Source organism: Lagenorhynchus albirostris, chromosome 20, assembly GCF_949774975.1.
Source record: "Lagenorhynchus albirostris chromosome 20, mLagAlb1.1, whole genome shotgun sequence".
In the NCBI taxonomy this organism is placed as follows: domain Eukaryota; kingdom Metazoa; phylum Chordata; class Mammalia; order Artiodactyla; family Delphinidae; genus Lagenorhynchus; species Lagenorhynchus albirostris.
Window position 1 is genome coordinate 40,124,918 of NC_083114.1, and position 20,314 is coordinate 40,145,231.

At 50.3% G+C, this 20,314-nt stretch overlaps 2 protein-coding genes across 2 annotated transcripts; both read right to left on the bottom strand.

Annotated features, from left to right (window-relative positions):
• Nucleotides 1–4,730: 4,730 nt before the first annotated feature.
• On the bottom strand, nt 4,731–12,645 carry LOC132511057 (keratin, type I cuticular Ha8-like). The gene is given in 9 exon segments (XM_060133805.1): nt 4,731–5,387; nt 5,419–5,806; nt 6,680–7,071; nt 7,719–7,924; nt 8,284–8,430; nt 8,743–8,886; nt 8,889–8,901; nt 10,150–10,232; nt 11,802–12,645. Coding segments are annotated over 7 exon segments (1,083 nt in total). The 5' UTR covers nt 12,165–12,645; the 3' UTR covers nt 4,731–5,387; nt 5,419–5,806; nt 6,680–6,944.
• LOC132511916 (keratin, type I cuticular Ha2-like) lies at nt 12,194–20,157 on the bottom strand. The gene is given in 8 exon segments (XM_060135731.1): nt 12,194–12,272; nt 15,342–15,622; nt 17,031–17,156; nt 17,236–17,400; nt 18,721–18,877; nt 19,041–19,123; nt 19,760–20,003; nt 20,063–20,157. Coding segments are annotated over 8 exon segments (1,230 nt in total).
• Nucleotides 20,158–20,314: the final 157 nt, after the last annotated feature.

Genomic DNA, 20,314 nt, shown 5'->3' on the forward strand with positions numbered 1-20,314 from the left:
AGCGGTAACTGGAAAAGTCAGGAGATAGCCCAAAGGAGCTTCCTCAAGCATGAAAACATCGTGTTGGCTTTAACATAAAATGTTTTAAAATTCCCGGTTAGACTTTCTAACCTTTCGCCCAATCCTCCAAGTATAATCGACACACCAGGAAGATGCCCCGTATCCTCTCCTAGGCTCCCACCATCAGCCTTACTGTGTTACATGCAATCTGGTTTAAGAACCAAAGGTTGAAAAATACCAAGGGGTGGGGTGGGGTGGTGGTCATGTCATTGAATCCAAGGACCTGAGCGCCCTGGAGAGAAAATGAGGAGACACGGCTTAGGCAGGGGATTTTGCAAGGCAAGCTTGGAGTCGTTTAGGGTTGATTTGGGAGGTGGAGGAAGGCAGCAGAAGGTCTGAGGAAGGGGTGACCAAAGTTCTGAACATACAGAAGTTGCATAATTATAGGCACCACCAGGTACCACCTGCACCCTGGGGAGCCGCACCCCAAACGCCGCTGCAGCTTTGGCTGCCTGCCATAGACAGTTTTATTGACAACTTATTGGAGTCCTTCTCCCCATTAAGCTTTCATGATAGTATTCACGTGGTGCTCTGTTTAAGTCTTGGATGAAAGGTCCTTCATCCACCCTCTCCAACACCATTATCACTGCTTATTATAACGCCATTCAAACCAAAAGCTCCAGGCTTATAATAAAATCAAAGTCTCTTTGTTTTCCTCCAAGGCAATTAAAGGGGGAGAAATAGGTGGGCAGGCATCACTGAGACTTCCCGGAGAAAGGACGCGAGGCTAGGAGCTCCTGTCTCACTCATCCGGGCTTGGGACAAATGGAAAAGACCCTGGGAATCAGACTGATGGGCATTCGCTCCTAGGGAACAGCACAGGTCTCCTGCTTCCCAGCTCTTGTCGGCCTGCTCCAAAGCACTGGCTTTCCAGCAAGTCGCGGTTTCCGCAGTCCTTCCTCCCCGCCCAGGGAGCACAGACTAAATACCAGCAACGTCCTCCAAGCTCTTCGGTCTTATCTACTGATTGGCCAGTGTAGCAACATGGAGGCTTTAAGCAAAGGAGAATGTTTAGGTTCTAAGTATGAGAAGATTCAAGGATTGGGTCGACAAAAAAGCAAAAAGAGACTTTGCATACAATGCAGAGAGAGCAGAGAAATGGGGAGAGATGGAAACAGGGAGAGGTGTGTTTAATAAGAGAGATAATACGAAGAAGAGGCAAGGAAGAAGCCTGGACGGGATCCTCAGGAGCTCGCCAGGCCGTGCTGATCAGACGAAGCTAGCCCACCTTCAAGTGAGGGAAGCTGCAGGTGGAAAGCTGAGACGTAGCCAGGACACACTGAATAGATGCACAGAAGAGCGGTTCCCCCTGCGGAGTGTTCTGCAGGATGCAAATGAAGACTCAGAAAAGATCTACAGACGTGGGACCACAGCTTCTGAGCCTCAGACAGAAATGGCATTGTTCCAAGATGTCCGGACCAGAGCATTACCTCCACAATCCAGTCTGAGATGTGTTCGTGGCTGAGAAATGCACTGCTGTCTACACCCAGGATGCAAAACGTTACAAAGAGGCACTGCTACCTGTTCCTGAATGATAAGAGTGTGGGGAGGAGAGAGGAAGAAAGGAACAGGGGTAGTCTGGCCAGCACGGCTTCAGGTCACGGCCAATCGGCAACCACACAGAAGACGCAGCAAAGAACAGGTTACACTTGTCACCTGCCGGCTTCTCTGGAGATAACCTTTTTTCCCTGCAGAAGGTGAATGGCCCAAGAATTCAGGGGCAAGACAGCAGATGAAATGGCTGGTAAGTAAACATAATGCTACCATCCCTTGTAAATCTAGCTTCTTTCTTGCAATGTTTTCAGACGATCAATAGGCTTGAGTCAATTTGCTTCTTGAATTAGTGGGGAAGATGGGACCATGGGGTTATAAGGTCTCCATGTCCCCGCACATATTAGGAGTAGACTTCATGCACTCTCTTATTTCTTAATTGAAATACTTGCAAATTTGATTCATTCAGAGAGAAACTGAGCAGACAAGGGACTATCAAATCCACTTTTTTATTTAGTTCAGTTTTTTCAGAATACATCTAATGAGCAACTTCTCCATGCTGGGCATGGGACAAAATTGAAACAGAAGAATCACAGTTCCCTTAGTAGATTATATGTTTATGAATAACTCAGGCTAACATGGGTCTCCAAAATATATGAGAAATAACAAGAAGATAAGGAAGTGAGATATTTAAAAGGTGTGAGATGGTTGTTTGGAAATATGTTTGTATTTAATGTAATTAGAAAACTGTATATATGACATTAAGGACAGCAATCATTTGTTGAATTTCTACCAAGCGCCTGGCATAGTTCCAGGACAGCAGGATGGGGGATGGGGGCGGGGGGGAGGGGATGCTGGTGGGGGAGAGGAAGATGACATGCTCTCAGTCTTGCTGAGCAGACAGCCTTGTGGACCAACTCTAACGCAAAGTAATATAATTGAGCCCTTCACCTCCCCTCTGAAGAAAAATAATTCCTTCCTTCCCCCCCTCCCACTTTTCCCACACCCATCCCTGCCCCAAACTCCAGTCAGGCCATTTCAACCCAGTTCATGATTCTCAGCCAGGGGGTGAGGGATGAGGCCATTTCAGATTATCTCCCTGTCCCCCAAAGGAGATTTATTCGTGATTCCACTCTCTAGGTGACTCAGAGGTAGGATTCAAACATCTGATCTCATTAGAGTCCTAATCCCTCTAAGAATCTTTTCTTCAACCAAACCTGGTAATGAGCTACTTTGATACTGGTTCTTGCTGCTTTGGAGTCCACAGGGTGGTGGCCCTGCAGCATCCCCGTAGGATCTGTGGTTGTCAAGGTGAGTTTCAAAGCAGGTGAAAGAGGCTTCCAGGATTGGGGTGTGGGGCGGCAGAAAGAAAAGAGGCAATGCTAAGTCAAGCCAGTGAAAGAGTTTCCTCTTTCTAGAAAAGGGAATGAGACTAGTGGAGAGAAACGGAGGTGACACGTGACCCTGCTGGTGAGTAGACACAGTCCTCCACCCTCAGGATCAGAGAGAGCTAATGGGGGTAGAGGGATCTTGGTGGAGGGCCTTGGAGCCAATGTGAATGACCAAGGCACATGTTTAGGATGTCCAAAAACCAGGAGTGGGAGAAGGGGTCAGGGAGATAAGGGAGATTTGGGTACAAAAACTAGGCTAAAGGGGGTGCCTCTGCTGAGGAAGGCCAGGAGATAACCAAAGGCCAGAAGCTCAGCCTGCTATGTGGTTGGGTGGGGAGGACATTGCAGGGTGGGAGGAAACACCAGAAAGATTATCCTCGAGGAGATTCCCGGGCCCTGCAAAATCCGTCTCAACTACCTCACGCCAGCCTTGGAGAGCGGGTCTGAACAGGAAGTGTTATCCAGCAAAGTCCTTAGCAATTTGGTGCAGGTAAAGGGCAACGGGCCGGGAATGAGAAGACTTGGGCTTGAGTGAGGCCAGCTGTAAGACTGGGGGGGCGGAGTTCATTTCACCTCCCTAACCTTGAACTTCTTCCGCTGCAAAATGGGGATTGTGAAGTCTGTTCTGTCTCTCTCAGGGTTTGGGGGTGAGGGGCTCAAACTGGATAACACACATGAAAGGGCTTTGTAAATGGTGAAATGATGAACACACGTAAGGGGTTCTAACTGTTTGTCTTCTTCTCTTCCTCAATGGACAAAGTGGTCATAGTAATGACAGAGGGTGGACTGGCCTTCTTTGGTGATTCCCCACCATTAAAATTGCCAGGGTCCATTGACATATATACACTACCAAATGTAAAATAGCTAGCTAGTGGGAAGCAGCCGCACAGCACAGGGAGATCAGCTCAGTGCTTTGTGACCACCTAGAGGGGTGGGATAGGGAGGGTGGGAGGGAGGCTCAACAGGGAGGGGATATGGGGATATACGTGTGCATATAGCTGATTCACTTTGTTGTACAGCAGAAACTAAGACAACATTGTAAAGCAATTATACTCCAATAAAGATGTTAAAAAAATAAAATATAATATTATTGAGATTTTTTTTTTTAATTGCCAGGGTCCTCATGCTATTTTCAGATACCATAGAACGTTCATTCTTTGCACCGCCCTTTATGGCATAAATTCTCAGACATGAAAGAATTCTCTGGCATAAACACTCTCTTATTTCATGCAAGGAAAAAGAATCAAAACGTTGGGGTGATGATGGTTCTGTCGTCCTACTGACACAGTCTGAGACTTGGCCTCTGTAAAGCACAGTGGTTGAAAGAACAGCTGCTAGAGGCAGACTACCTGGATCTGAACCCTGGCTTCCCCGTCTAGTAGCTGTGTGAACTGGGCACGTTACTTAACTTTTCTGAGCCTCGATTCCTCATCTGCAAAATGGAGATAACAATAACCTTGGCTTCATCAGATTGCTGTAAAGATGAAATGAGTATATGTATATAAACGTATCCCTAACTTAGATCACGCCTGGCTCATAGTCAGAGCCCGGTGAACGTGAGCGTCCGTGACAATGATGATGAAGCTACGTGGTGCTGATGGTGGCGATGATGACGGTGATGGTGATGGTGATGATGATGAACAGGATAGTTGTGGTGGCGGTGACGGCAGTGATGATGGTAATGATGGTACCTCCCCAAGCATAATCATCCCCTTTACTCAGCATTTCTTCCCAGGAACCCAAACCACTTCACACATACACGCACGCACACGCAAGCAATGTCTCATCAAAGCTAATGTTTTAATTATAGATGACGGTCAGGGCATTGGCTATGAACTTAAGAAACAATCATCTTGGGGCCCCACTGACTCATTTCATGTCACGAGAAGAATCCCTGCATCACCGAATGACTCATCTTCTCTCCCTCTCCTTACATGGGAAGAACATGGTGGTGCAAGAATAAATGGCTTTATTTTGTTAGACAGCTTTGAACTTGTTGGATGAAAGGAGCTGTTTAAGTACAAAGGAAGAGGTGACGGTGTTTGGGCCAGGTGCTAAATTAAGACTGATCAAGATTGCTCTTTCTTACTGGGACCTACTCTTGGGTAAGTACCGTAGGGACGCATCACCTGTACCCAGACACCTTTACGCTTGGGAAAAAGAGCAGAGGCACAGTGGAAGGGAAGGGAGGAAAGGGTAGGCAGCCTCTGACCTTCCAGAGCTTCCTATGATGGAAGAGCTTCCTCTTAAGCAAATCAGTCCTGTCTACACAGACGGTGGCCAACAGGTAGGATTCTGGGCTTGAGAGCAGTTGGAGGTACAGCAACCGAGGCCTGGCTTAAGCTCTCTCCACCCCTGGGACTTGGGACTGTTGTCACTCCCGCATCAGGACGGGCTGGACTCAACAACCATCAGCTGGACTTTGTAAATTTCTCAGCAGCTACTCTGATTCAGAGTAGCTACTCTGATCAGCTACTCTGATTCAGAGAGTTCACGGAATAGAGAAAGAAGACAAGAACGAGCTGCTGGAGTCAGCGTGTTAGCTCCACTTATAGTTTCACTGATTAATAAGACCTAGAAAGAAGGGAGTCATCGAATTTGGAGGCTAGAAGACCCCTACAACCATCTTATCCAGCTCCATCAGCTGCCTGAGCGACCTTCTCAACGTCCCCACCAGGTGGTTCTAAAGGCCCTCCTTGAATGCCTCCAGTGATGGGGAACTCACTGCTTGGTCAGCTCTAATGCTGGGTTCTGAAGACCTGCTCTTCTCATCCGTGGCTGCCTAAATATGGAGCTTCTCGTTCACGTGGCTGTTGGCTGCAAGTTCCAAGCTGGGCGGCTGCTGAAGGACTTGCCAGTGGAGCCTGTGGGGTAGCTTTGGGTGGGTGAGTTTGATTGACCTTTTCTAGACTGAGGGTGTCACCGGCTCAGCAATTTAACATGTTCAGCACTATCTCAATGGGATAAAGAGTTCCTCACCCATGAGATCAGGAGAGTGAGGCCCATCCCTTCTGCAGTGGGTCTGGCCAGTCGGGATCTTACTTCACAAATTAACCCCCCTTACACGGTGATTCTTCAACTTGAGTGTGCATGGAATCACCTGGAAGCCTCGATGAAACAGACTGAAGTCTGGGGTGGGGCCCAAGAATCTGCATTTCCAGCATGTTCCCAGGGGATGTTGGTACTACTGGATGGAGGACCACACTTTTAGAACAACCACCCTAAACCTTCTCATGTTTAATGTTTTGCCCCTTCAAAGCTTTCAAAGTATGGGCTTCGGATCTACTTCAGAGAAACTGGGGTTCAAGCGTTGATTCAGCAAACAGCTGAAAATAGTAACAGCCGCTCCCTCTCTGCAGGGTTTTTGTGGGACCCTGTGTCACCGTGTCTATAAAGCCCCGACACGGGGCCTTGCGATGGCTTCATCCAGATTAAAGGGGGACTTTATTTAGTCTGAACGAGTCTGTATTTTAAAAGCTCTGTGAATCTGGCTTAAATAGGCTTGGTCAGGTCCAGAGCTGGGTATCCCTCATCTGTGCCATCTTGCTGCAGTTCCACTTTTAACCGCGGTCCTCACTGGCTTTGCCATCTTCCAGAACCACTCTGGTGAGTGAGCCACAGCCCCTGCTTCTACAGGAACGGTTGCATCACGGTCTGGATGGAGAAACAGACCAGCAGGCACTGGACTCCTTATGCTGCAGAAGTAAAGTTTATTAGCAAAATAAAAGCGAGGTTACCCTCCCCATCTCAGAGATATCAGGAGGCAGCGGAAGAGAGAAAATGGAGCAGTCAGGACATCCTGGAGAGAGGAAGCACAAATCCAGGGGCCAGGGCTGAGCTACCGGGCTGGAAAGCCCGTCAACAGAGAAGCACTGCCTGGCTTCAGTCTCCCCCAGGCTGGCTGGGGAAGAAAGGCCTCCGATGGCAGGACTGGGGGTTGAAGCCAAGCGACTACAGACATCTCCCATTTTCTGGCATCTCTGGCTGAGGAGTAATTCAGCATCAAGGCGATGAGCAAGGCCCACAGGAGGCCCGAGAAGGCCTGAAAAGGCAGGGAGAGCAGTGGGTACAGGCTGCAGGGGCCGCACAGGTGCTGGAGGCTAGGGTCGCGCACATGGTGCAGGGGAGTCTGCAGAAGAAAAAAAGGTGCTTAAATATTGGCATGAGAAGTGTATGAAAATCCAAAATAAATAGGCACTTTAGAATTGGAAGAGAAAAGGGGGCTTAGACGGTAGAGGTCCCTCTAGGCCTAGAGAGGGGAGTGACTTGCCCAGAATTCACAGTGAGGCTGCGGCCAGAGCTCAGAGCGCCTGTGTGCAAAGCCGGTGGCCGGCCACTCTCTTCATTTAAACACAGCCCCTGGTCCTGTCCCTTATTTCTCACAGGGGTGTACTATCTGTCCTACCTTTGTCACAGCGTTACTGAGGAACTAAAATGAGAGAATAGATACCACCGCCCCATGCAATATTTTTAAAAGCTCCTGGAATATTCCAGAGAGAATTTAGCAAAACCTAAATGCACAGAGCCCTCAGTATTTTAGCCCCTGTGGGAGTGACTAGCACCTGGGAGCATAACATGGGCCACACAATGGACGGCATGAGCTGCAGAGGCCCTGCACACCCTCCTCCACGTCCAGGCAGCCCACCAGGCTTACTGGGTAGCAAGTTTGTCCCCAGAGGTGGGGTCTGCAATGCCTCGCCTCCTTTTGAGTCATTCCTAATAAGATGTCTCTGCTTTTACACACGATATTGACACAAACAACATCAGGCTACATACTTACAGTCCTCAGTCTCCAGAAGGTTCCAACATGTGGCGATCTCACCCTCCAGCCAGGCCTTGACGTCCAGTAGCACCTGGTACTCCTGGCTCTGCCGCTCCAGGTCAGTCCGGATCTCCGACAGCTGAGCCTCCACATCGCTGATGAGGCACTGCATCTGGGCCAGCTCAGTGCCGAAGCGGGCCCCGGATCCACACAGCCAGTTCTGCAGACCAAAGAAAGAGGGAAAGAGGTTAACAGTCATCGACCCTGTCCTCAGTCTCTTCAGAAAGACTATGACACCCCAAGCCATTGCCAGGCCCCAAGAACAATCCAGTCCTCAGCTGTGACAACTAGCAACGCTCTGTGACTCTTCCTCGTAGACCTTAGGAGACGTTTGCAGAACCTCCCTCGCCACATGAATGTTCTTGCGTCCCCATCTACGAGAGTGTTCTTGCAAAGGTGAGGAATCAGGTTAAAGCTGGGTCCCTGGTCTGTATCTAAGTGACGCATATACCGAACCTGGGAATTGCCCATGGGAAGCGGGAGCCCAGCTGAGTCTTCCATGCCCACAAAGGAACTCACCAGCATGAGCTGAGCCTGCAGCTCTACCTCCAGGGCCTCGTACGGGCACCGCATCTCCTCCAGCACCCCGCCCAGGTCCACAGCGGGCACCACGTCCAGCTCAGTCCGGAGCTGGTCCCCCAGCTGACACTTCAGAGCGTGGACTCCCTGTGGACATAGGAGGATGTCCCATACATGGGACCCCCACTGCCCTCTACTCAAAGCCTCACCTCACACTTCCCATCCCCTCCAGCGATTTCCCTGCCCTCCTCTGAGGATGAGGTGCTGCCTGCGTCAGCATAGCAGCTTCCAGAGCCTTTCAATGGGCGAGGTCCCACGGAAAGCCAGAGCTCCCCTTCAAGGCTTAACAGCGAGGCACGAGCTTCCATCCAAGCAGGAGGAAGAGCCTCACTGCTTCCTCCAAAGGAGCCTGAGTTCACCCCCAGGACGTCTCCACGTGTCACACAAAGGGCCCCGCACCTGCTCGTGGTTCTTCTTGAGGCAGAGCAGCTCCTCCTTCAGGGACTCCAGCTGGGCCCCCAGGTCGGCCTTGGCGAGTGTGAGGTCGTCCAGCGCCCTGTGCAGCCCACAGACGTCGGCCCCCTCCCCAGCTGGCAGAGCAAGTGCTCCGTCTGGTACCTTCACCAGGGCAGGCACAGGAGTTGGGGTTAGAGAGCAGAGGGGCCCCAGGACACAACCTACAGCATGCCTTGCTGGCCTTCCCTCTGCCCTCCAGTTGTGAGTTGGCGTTTCCTGTGTCGTGCACTCACAGAAACAGCAGGGTGATCCCCACTCGTTCAATACTAAGCACCTAAGACAACCAGGCAGAGTGACTGGTACCGAGGATACCAGGATGGACTGTGGTCAACGCTGCCCTCGTGGGCAGATGGCCAAAGGGGAGGCTACAGAGCAGCCAGGTGTGCCCACTGTAAACCGTCCTCTTCCACACCCCCAGCTGAGATGGACCCTGGATTCTCTCCCAGATTAGAAGCCAAACTGGCAGAATGAGAGAAAGGAAACGGCTTCCTTAACTCTGGAGGAGTGAGGCGTCCACAGTGCCCAGAAAAGAGACAATAAAATGTAATGTCCTGGGCTTCCCTGGTGGCGCAGTGGTTGAGAGTCCACCTGCCGATGCAGGGGACACGGGTTCGTGCCCCGGTCCGGGAAGATCCCACGTGCCGCGGAGCGGCTGGGCCCGTGAGCCATGGCCGCTGAGCCTGCGCATCCGGGGGCCTGTGCTCCGCAACGGGAGAGGCCACAACAGTGACAGGCCCGCGTACCGCAAAAAACAACAACAAGAACAACAAATATATATATATATATAATGTCCTTCCCTGCTCCTACATTGGACCTTCTAGGGAGTATAAACCCTTTGACCTTCACATGCCTCCACTGTAGGCTGCGGACTACGATTTCTGTCATGAATAATTAGTGCTCACAAATTGGTCGAGCTGCAGTGTGGAAACACATCCTCTACCAAGGCAGCGGAGTTTCGCATGAAATGACCTCGGGGTAGGAAATGCGGGGCCAAGTTCTGGTTCTACCGCTCGACGCCGTGCAACTTCTGGCAAGTGCCATTAGGGCTCTGAGCCTCTGCGCCCTCACGAAGGAGATGCCATCACTGCCCTGCCCACTTCACCCGGTTCTTCTTACATAGAATCAAGTGGAGGATGCGTTCCAAATCAGATTGTAAATTATAAAAGTTAAACAACTGCAGGTCGCCAGGGGTGTTTTCTCAAGACCTTGGGCTTAATGCCCTCTGTTTACTCCTGCTGTAACTGTGGGTTTGGGATCTTGGTCGATTATATCTCCTATACCAAGTGCCTCACGAGAGAGAAGTCCAGGTAGACATCTGGCCCCTCCCCCAAGTGTGGTACCCCAACCCACTTGGTCCTATTGTCATCAGCAGTCAGCTTGGCATTGTCTATTTGCACGACCAGCTTGCTGTTCTCAGATTTGACGCATAGTATCTGGGAAAAGAAAGTGCACTCAGGGATTTGCTCGTTCCCAGAGCCATCTATGGCCTCAGTCAAAGGAAGCACCATTGGCTGGGTTCAAACTACAACATCCTCTTGGACAACACGAACTCCCAAACATGTGAGCTATGCTGGTGTGGTACAGGAGGGGCACATGCAAGAGGATGCGTGGCAAAAGGTGAAGGTATAGACCCAAAAGAAGCAAGAGATGGAAGGTAGTTGCAAACTGAACATATAGCAAAGACTTAATTTTATTTTGCTAGATATGATGCTTAACCTGGTATAAACAAGATGTGGAATCTAAGCCACAGAACAATGGGCTGGTTATTACACTTGCAGATAAGGTGGGATCCATTCTTAATAAGTCCCTTTCACTCGTTGGTCAACCTCCTCAAAGGTCTTCCCTGAATCTAGCCATAGCTCCATGGCCCTTAGTCTTTTTTTTTTTTTTTTTTTTTTGCAGTACGCGGGCCTCTCACTGTTGTGATCTCTCCCGTTGCGGAGCACAGGCTCCAGATGCGCAGGCTCAGCGTCCATGGCTCACGGGCCCAGCCGCTTCATGGCATGTGGGATCCTCCCGGACCGGGGCACGAACCTGCGTCCCCTGCATCGGCAGGTGGACTCTCAACAACTGCGCCACCAGGGAAACCCAATTTAATTTTGTTTTTTGCCTTAGTCTTTTTTTTTTTTTAAACATCTTTTTTGGAGTCATGGCCCTTATTCTGATATTCTTTGTCTTTCTGTCTCCAAAACTAAGATGAAGTCTCTTAAGAAGTATTGCATTATAACCAAAGGGGACAGCAGATATACATAAGAAACCAATATTACTGAATGGATATATACTGGCTCATAAAGGACATTAGAACATACTCCCCGGACCCCTTTTGCTGCACCAGAACTTAGGTTGCACTGTTTTTTGCAACTACAATTTAGGAATTGTAAGCACTGAAACTCAGAAAGCGTAAACTCAGAATCCTGGGGAATCAAATCCTACATCTCATCCCTTTCACATTCACATTCACCTTCACTCAAGAGATTCTCTTCCCACAAGTTTGGGGTTAGCAGATACAAACTATTATATATAGACTGGATAAACAAAACATGGTCCTACCGTATAGCACAGGAAACTGTATTCAGTATCCTGGGATAAACCATAATGGAAAAGAATATAAAAAAGAATTTGCATACATATGTATAAGTGATTCACTTTGCTGTTCGGCAGAAATTAACGCAACACTGTAAGTCAACTATACTTCAATTAAAAATAATTTTATCTGTGGCTGATTCCACTGCCAATCCAGCCCCTGAACATTTAGTGCAGGGTCAGTCATCTTTTTCTGTACAGGGCTGGATAGTAAATCTTTCAGGCTTTGCAGACCATGAATCTCTGTCATGACTACTCGACTCTGCCGTTGTAGGACAAAAGCGGTCACAGACAATACGTCAGTGAGTGAGCGTGGCTGTGTACCAATACAACTTTAGTTACAAAGTCAAGCAGGAGGCTGAATTTGGCCTAGGGACTGTTGCTCGCCAACCTCTGATCGAGAGCATCGCAAACCTCACTTTCTGCTGCAGCTCCTCGATAGTGCAGAAGTGGCTCTGATAGTCCAGACACGCGGTGGCCTCATGGCATTCGCTTGACTCTTGGATCTGGGTCTCCAGCTCCACGTTGTCCCGCTCCAGGTGGCGCACTTTCTCCAGGTAGCTGGCCGGCCGGTCATTCGGGAACTGCATGGTCTCCTTCTCATGGCTGTTAAGGGAGCCTTCACCATAGGTCCTGCAGATTCCGATGTTGCCAGGAATGTGGCAGGTCCCCAGCAAGGGGCAGGTGGCATTGCAGCTGTGGGCAGACAGAGGCTGGGTCAGCCCAGAGGGGTTGTTCCCACTGGGATTCAGTTGGCGTGTGCTAGAGTGGCTGAGAGACATAGGGGGGCATTGTTGACCTCTGCCCCAGGCTAGTCTCTAATGTCAATGAAGGAGACACAGATGTTTCTTGCTCCAGGAGTGTTGGTGCAGCCCAGGCAGTGGGATGAGCTGATGTAGGAGGAAGTTATGGTGAGCTGAGGATGCACAGGACGTTCAGAGCCGCCGGGAAGGCCAAGCCACTGAGTCTGACAACCCTCTTCCCTCCCGGCCCTTTTAAACCCCATCCCAGGTGGGTGTGTGGTCTCCATGCTTTGACCTCCCTGCTTGATTCTCTACCTCCTGTTGCACCATCTTCCTGCTACTCAGCTGTTGAGTTTACCATTAGGAGTTCCTTATCTCATTAAAGGAATGTTGAAGAATCTGAGGTGCCTCTTGGCTCTCTGATATCAGGTTGGCTGTGGGTGGGAAGTCAGAAGCTTTTTATTATTTTAAAAGAACAGAAGTCCTTTCAGCCATCAGATGTTTGTGCTTTGACTGGGGTTGGCCTCCTTTTTGATGTGTCCACACAGAAGGCATGACTATTCCTGTTGGTCGTTGGAGGAGCAAGAGAGACAAACTTCTATGACTACAGTGGCATTGACCTGGGTGAAAACTCAACCAGCCTTCCCTACCCAGGGAAGAAATTGATTCTTAGTAGATGTTATGGACTTCTTGATTAACAAGAAGTTCTGTATTTCTTCTTTCTTCAGTTGTTTGCCTTTTGGTCTCATTTTAAGGGGCAAAAAGACTATGAAGTCCATTCATTCAACACATCTCCTGGCACATCCTATATGCCAGGCTCATACCTGACACACAGTTGGTTACGTTCCTGTCCATCAGGAAGCACAATAACTTGGGTAGCCATGGGTGTCTTAAATAGTGTCTAAGAAACTCATCAGTATGAGGGTGACTCTGAAGACCATGCCTGATCCAGACCAAAACCAGTGAGCTCAAGAAGCCAATAACAAAACTGAACAATAATCTTTTGGAATATCATAGAAGAACTTGACCATGAAACTCAAAAGATTTGTATTATCAGAGTCACTGCAACCCCTCTTCCTGCCTTACTTCCTCGATTCTAAAGTCTGTTATGATAGGAGCACCTATCATGTGTGTTAGGAGCACCTATCATGTGTGTTAGGAGCACCTATCATGTGTGTTAGGGGACTTATCAACCATATTGTCTATATCCTTCCTACACCGTATAAAGTGGGTATTCTTATCTTAATTTTACAAAAATAAATAAGGTTTTGAGGACCAGAGATGTGAAGTCATTTTTCTTGGCTCAAGCCAATTATAAAGTGTCAAAGCCGTTCTCAGTATCTGTTTCCTTCCACTCCAAAGCCTATTCTTATTCAACTTGACTTCCACCAAATCCCCTACCCTAGCCCCCAACAGGAGAACAACTGTGTCACTGCCAGAATTAAGAAGAATTAAAAGGCTCAGAAACTGGGCAAGAAGTTGAAATTAAGAGATAAACAAGGGGCTTCTCTGGTGGCGCAGTGGTTGAGAGTCCGCCTGCCAAAGCAGGGGACACGGGTTCATGCCCCGGTCTGGGAAGATCCCACATGCCGCGGAGCGGCTGGGCCCATGAGCCATGGCCACTGAGCCTACGCGTCCAGAGCCTGTGCTCCGCAACGGGAGAGGCCACAACAGTGAGAGGCCTGCGTACCGCAAAAAAAAAAAAAAAAAAAAAAAAAAAAAAAAAAATACAGTACTGGCCAGATGAAACACATTTCAGGCTGGATGTTGTCCTCAGGCTGCCTGTCCTGTCTCTGGGCTATTTGGCCTCCATCCAATGTTCAGTGTGTTGTTGCTGGGTTTTTTGGGTTTTTTTGCGGTACGCGGGCCTCTCACTGTTGTGGCCTCTCCCGTTGTGGAGCACAGGCTCCGGACGCGCAGGCTCAGCGGCCATGGCTCACGGGCCCAGCCGCTCCGCGGCATGTGGGATCTTCCCGGACCAGGGCACGAACCCGTGTCCCCTGCACCGGCAGGCAGACTCTCAACCACTGCGCCACCAGGGAAGCCCCTGTATTTTTTTAAATTTGTTGAAAAGGTTTAAAAATCAGGAGAACTTAAAACATTTGTTTTGAAAGAACCTAAACATTTAAAAGAAATGCAGCTTCCCAGCTTCCCTTGAATAATGAGAAGATCCAGCAGTACTGAATCTTCATCATATGTGGTAGAAATGGCCCTGAGGAGGCAGCACCACCTTCATTGGACAAGCCATAGCTCCCTGGTTATCCACTGTCCCACAGTAACACCCATGTCACTCACGTATGTTCATGGCCTAGTTCTTGAAAAATATTTGACTTTGCAACCCTTGCCCTGGAGGGCAAGATTCTAAATGGCAGAGAAGCAAGGCTGAATGTCTACCTACAATCATCAGCCCACCAGGTACCCAAGGCCCAGAGGTATCCTGCATCCAGGCAGCCACCAAGCCCTGCCAATTCTGCCTGTACCACGGCTGGGGGCGGATACCTCCACTGCCCAAATTCAGACCCTCCCCATTGTTTATTACCTAGACCACATCCAAGGCCTCCTGAATGGCTCCCGTGCCCAGCCCTTCCTCCCTCTCTCTACTCAGCCCTTCCTGTTGCCATCTGTGCCATCTTCCTGAAGAGCAGCTTTGAGCTCTCATTGACTTGGTCAAGAAACGTTTACTGAGCATCTACTATGCACCAGATGCAGGGGATAAAAATACTTTTTCTCTGAGTTCCAGTTGTTTACCATCTAGCGAGGAGCTAGGCAGTTAAGCAAATTCTATCATTTCCTCCTCAAAAAAAAGTTAAGGCCTCCCAACTGCCTATAAAATAAAGCCCTCCCTCCCCAGCATGGCCTTTGTGGTTCACCGTTGAATGGGGCCCAGCTGATCTTTCCTGTCCTCCTTTCCACCACAGCTCAACACATGAAGCTACATAATCCTTCCAAGTGCCCCAAACATCCACCCTTCCCCAGTATGATCTCCAGTGGCATGTCTGTCTCCCCGGAGATGGAAAAGGCTTGAGAACAGATGCTTTGTCATCATCTGTCTCAGTATCCCCTGGCACACGCTGAGCACTTAGAAGGAGTCTGCCAACTTGGAATGGAGCAGAATGGTCCCAATGGGCCAGGTGTGGGATGGCAGCATGAAGACCTGCCTGACGTCTTTGGATCATCCCGCTTCCTAATCCCTTATTAATCATGACAGGGCTGTACCTTATGGGTAGATCCAGTTGCTTCCTATAACCTCCTCCAAACCTCTCACACCCCAGGTACTTGCAGTCCTCGCTCTCCAGCAGCCCCCGGTACGTGTTGATCTCAAACTCCAGCCGGGCCTGGACATCCAGCAGCACCCGGTACGCCTGGCTCTGCCGCTCCAGGTCACAGTGGATGTCGGCCAGCTGGACCTCCAAGTTGGTGATCAGGCATTGCATCTGGGCCCGCTGGGAGCTGTAGCGGGCCTCCGTCTCTGCCAGGGTAGATTCCAGAGAGTCTCTCTAAGGCAAAAGGAAAGACAAAATAGCTGTGAGGAGAGGACCTATTTTCCATGACCTTAGAAAGAACCGAGAAACGGCCACTGCGGAAGACAGTGTGGAGGTTTCTCAAAAAACTAAAACTAGAAATACCATATGACTCAGCAATTCCACTCCTGAGTATATATATGAAGAAAACAAAAACATCCAGAAGGATATATGCACCCCAGTGTTTATAGCAGCATTATTTACAATAGCCAAGACATGGAAGCTACCTAAGCGTCCATCAACAGATGAGTGTATAAAAAAGATGTGGAGTTTATGTACACAATGGAATATTACTCAGCTATAAAAGAGAATGAAAAAAAAAGAGAATGAAATAATGCCATTTGCAGCAACATGGATGGACTTGGAGGGCATTATGCTAAGTGATATAAGTCAGAGAAAGACAAATACCGTATGATATCACTTATATGTGGATTCTAAAAATACAACAAACTAGTGAATAAAACAAAAAAGAAGCAGACTCACAGATATAGAGAGCAAACTAGTGGTTACCAGTGGGGAGAGGGAAAAGGTGAGGGGCGATATAAGGGTAGGGGAAAAAAGGGTTATTAGAGAATTATGTGAAATCACGCATGTGAAACTTCTGAAAATTGTAAAGCGCTATAGAATTTAAAGACTCTTCCATTCAATTTTTGAAAAAAAGAAAGAAAGAAAGAGCCGAGAAGAGCCAAGTCTCTCCTTGGGTTTGGGAATGACCCCTCCCTACCTGAGTCACTGAGGAAACTGAAGCCCAGAAAGGTCAAGTGACTTGTTCAAGGTTAAACAGCTGGGAAGTGACAGGCCAGGGTTTGAACCTACGTTCACGTGACGCTAAATCCCTTATTCCTTCTTCAACCTTACTCAGGCTTCAGGCCTTGGACCTGAGGTTCTCCAGGCTCCCCCGCTACAAGCATCACTGAGATCAGTGGTCTTCAACCCTGGCTGCACTTTAGAGTCATGTGGGAGACGCTAAAAAAACACCCATGCCCAGGCCCCACCTCCAGAGACTGCTATAATTCATCTGGGGAAGAACCTGGGCATGGAGAGTTTTAAATCTGCACAGGTGGGGTTGAGAAGCATGGGTTTGGAAGGGCAGGCTAAGCAGAGGACAAGCCTTCTTGGGAAGTGTTTGACAGGGGCCACCTAACCCACATCAGATTTGAAACATGGCCCTTTTATCTCTGAGCTGGGTCTTGGGAGAAACCTCCCTGCAGGAGAGGTCAGCTGGGCAAGCAGTTGTGGTGGTTAAATCTGGACCTCCTCCCCCTCGCCGTCCCCCTCCTCCCGCCTCTTCCTCTTCCCCCTCCTCCTTCCTGGACGCCTGCCCCTACATTCGGTGCTGCCTGAGCTCCAGAGCTGGGAGACAGGCGCCCACAGGCGCATTCACCAGGCTGTGTTGGGCCTGCAGCTCGATCTCCAGCGTGTTGACCGTTCGTCTCAGATCATTGATGTCTGACTGGTAGCTCTGAAGCTGCTCAGAGCTTGTGGCTACCTGCTGGTTAAGTGCTGCCATCTGCAATGGGGGAGACAGGAGAAGGCTGGGGGTGCCTCTCAGGGATCCTGGGGAGGCCAGCCCCCTGCGAGAGGCCCGCCTGCCTGGTGAACCATTCCTCCATGTCCCTGTGATTAGTTCTCCACCACATCTGACAGTTCTGACACCACATCTGTTCCAGAACCCTGTTCAGGTCCGCGGGGGTTGCGGCGTCCACGTCAACGTTAAGGCGGTCCCCAAGCTGGCATCGGAGGGCATCGACTTCCTGAAAAGGCACAAGAACACCAGGCAAGTGTGAAGTCGTGAGATCCTAGATCACCTCCCCAAGGAGATGTGAGAAGATGGAGCAAAGGATGCTAAAGATCTCTGCCTTAGAGGGGCCCTGTGAGGACTGCAGCCACTCTGCAGCATCCCGAGGGTCTTTCAGCTCCACCTGGACACCCCGTGATGGGAGAGGCTTCCTACAGCTTTGGCAGAAGCCAGGAGCAACATCGGGGTTTGTTTGGTCCATTTGGACTAAAATGGGACAACTGTGCCCTGTCTCCCCGGCCCCCCTCCCAGCCTGCGTTCGTCCGGGAAGGAGCACTGCAGGAGCCTGGCTTTACTTGGTTCAAGGCCCAAGTGAGAGCAGGCGCCTCCCAGGCTCCGCTGCCACTGCTGCCAAGAAGAGAAAGTTGCTGCTGAGGCTGCCGATACCAGCGATAACTCCTCATTAGTGGCCTCCTGGGGCAGTTCCCAGTTCTCTGATCCAGATGGGGTGAGTCAGGTGCCTTCGGGCGCTCATTGAGTATGTGGTAACATTGTTACTTTACACTTCAGCCTAAGGAAACCCAGCCAGGATTCAGAGGCACTTGTGCTTTCAAATCCCAAGTTGAGAGGTTGAGTGTCAACCCAGGGATTGAGGTAAAAAACACCAGCGCTCAGGTGGGCTTTACAGCATACAGGTGCCCAGGGTGGAGGGGTTCCCCTCCAAGGACCTACAGGAGATGAGGAAAAATCAGAAAGCAGAGGGTCGACCTGTGGCTTTTGGATTAAGTGTATTATATGCAAACAGAAGAGAGGAAGGGGAACAAGGATGGGGAGAGAAGAAAAGAAGAAAACCACTGCAGTTCACCTCTCCCTTAGACGTGATGGGGGCCACCCCCCGCAGTCCAGCCTAGCAGAGACGGACGGGCCATTCCATGTTGGTTCTAGAAAACAGCCCCCTCCAGCCCTAGTGGGCCACTCTACCCCTGTTATGCAGCTCTCATGAGAAAAACAAGTCACCACAAGCCCTTGGCAGTCACACCAGTCCAGGAAATACAGAAGGGAAGGTCGTTAGCATTTCCAAGCACCAACCAAAGGACAGGTGTTTAAGACCTGTGACTTCATTGAATTCTCACAGCAGCCTTGTTGATAGAGTTAGCCCCATTTTACAGATGAGAACATAAAGGAAACGTTACAGAAGGGTTCAATAAATTGGGCAAAGTCACGTGTACAATCTGTGGCCGGCCTGGGAATTTCAGCCCATGACTACCCAACCCCAAATCCCACGTTCTTCTCACTGGGCCCCCCAGGACCACCTCAGCTGGACTTCAGGCCTCACCTCCTCGTGGTTCTTCTTGAGACACATCAGCTCCTCCTTCAGGGACTCCACCTGCATCTCCAGGTCGGCCTTGCACAGGGTCAGCTCATCCAGCACCCTGCACAGGCTACTGGTGTCGGCCTCCACCAGCTGCCACATGGCCAGCCCCATCTTGTACCTGTGTCAGGACAGGGTCAGCGACTGAGGGGTGAAACTGAGTGCCAACCCCAGGGAAGACCTTGAGCCACTGGCGCTTTTCCTACTGTCTATGAAACTGACAGAAAGCTGCCCCCAGACATGTGCCGGGAGACAGGGCGCCTCCGTCCCCTGGCCGAACTCACTTGGTCCTGAAGACATCGGCAGCCACCCTGGCATGGTCGACGTGCACGATCATCCTGGCATTCTCTGCCTCGGTGTACAGAACCTGGGGGCCACAGCACACAGAGGGGGTCAGTCCAGGACAAGAAGAAGGAAAAAGAACCCAAGTGAGGAGAACCAGTAGTCCTGCAGCCATCCCTGCCGAAGCCTCTGGAACTCTGAGGGATATTCAGTGAACTGCAAGTCCTCAGAAAACGTGAGGTTTATTTTTCAAGCACCTGGGTCTTCATAAATCTGAATGCCCCATTTTGAATGCAACGAGCAACGTGGGAGGAAAAACTCTGTTAGACATGACAGTTAGAAGGGTCCTTAACGAGCACTCAAGTTTACCGGAAACTCACCACGTACCAAGGGCTGGGCTAAGCACTTTACCTGTATTAACCCATGGAAACGTTTTTTACATAAGGACCCTTATTATCCCCATTTTCCAGATGAGGAAACTGAGGCCCAGGGAAGGGACCTCCTAGAGTCACGCAATGAATCCATGACAGAACTGAGACTAGATCCCAGGCCTCTTTCCACGTGAAGGGCTCCGGCTGAGCACTCGAATTAGGAAATAATCCTGCGCCCTAGGGAAGTTTCTTTTCCCTGAACGTAGCTTAAGAAACGAGTGAGATTCAGATCTGGAAGGCCAGCTCTTTGGGTCTCCTTCCCAGGGAGTCTGTTCACCGCTTGCCCTCACCTTCCGCTGGAGCTCCTCGATGGTCTTGAAATAAGACTGCTAGTCAGGACCCAAGGCAGGCGCTCGAGACCGGGAGGCGTCTCGAGTGCGGCTCTCCAGCTGTGCGTTGTCTCGTTCCAGCTGGCGCACCCTCTCCAGGTAGCTGGCCAGGTGGTTGTTCAGGAACAGCATGGTCTCCTTCTCATCGCCATTGAAGGAACCCTCAAAGTATCGGCTGTAGGAACCCGTGGAGCCGGAGCTTCTGCTGGTCGGGCGGCAGCTGCCGGGCTGGCAGGAGCTGGCTAGTGCGCTTTTGAGAGGCACGTGGCTGGCCGGTAGGGGGTGGGCGCACAGACAGAGGGCACGCACATCCCGGGCTGGCAGACGTGACCCAGGCACAGCTCCAGCCGGCAGCTCATGCTGCTGGAGCAGACGGAGGGTGACTGGGGGCAGCTCTTGACGGAGGCTGGGGAGCAGTTAGACGTCATGTCGGAGAGGCTGCAGCTGCGTGAAGTGTCCGTGTCTGCCAACCCCATTCTGCTCGGGCCTTTCTATGTACCCTTGGAGTCAGGGGAC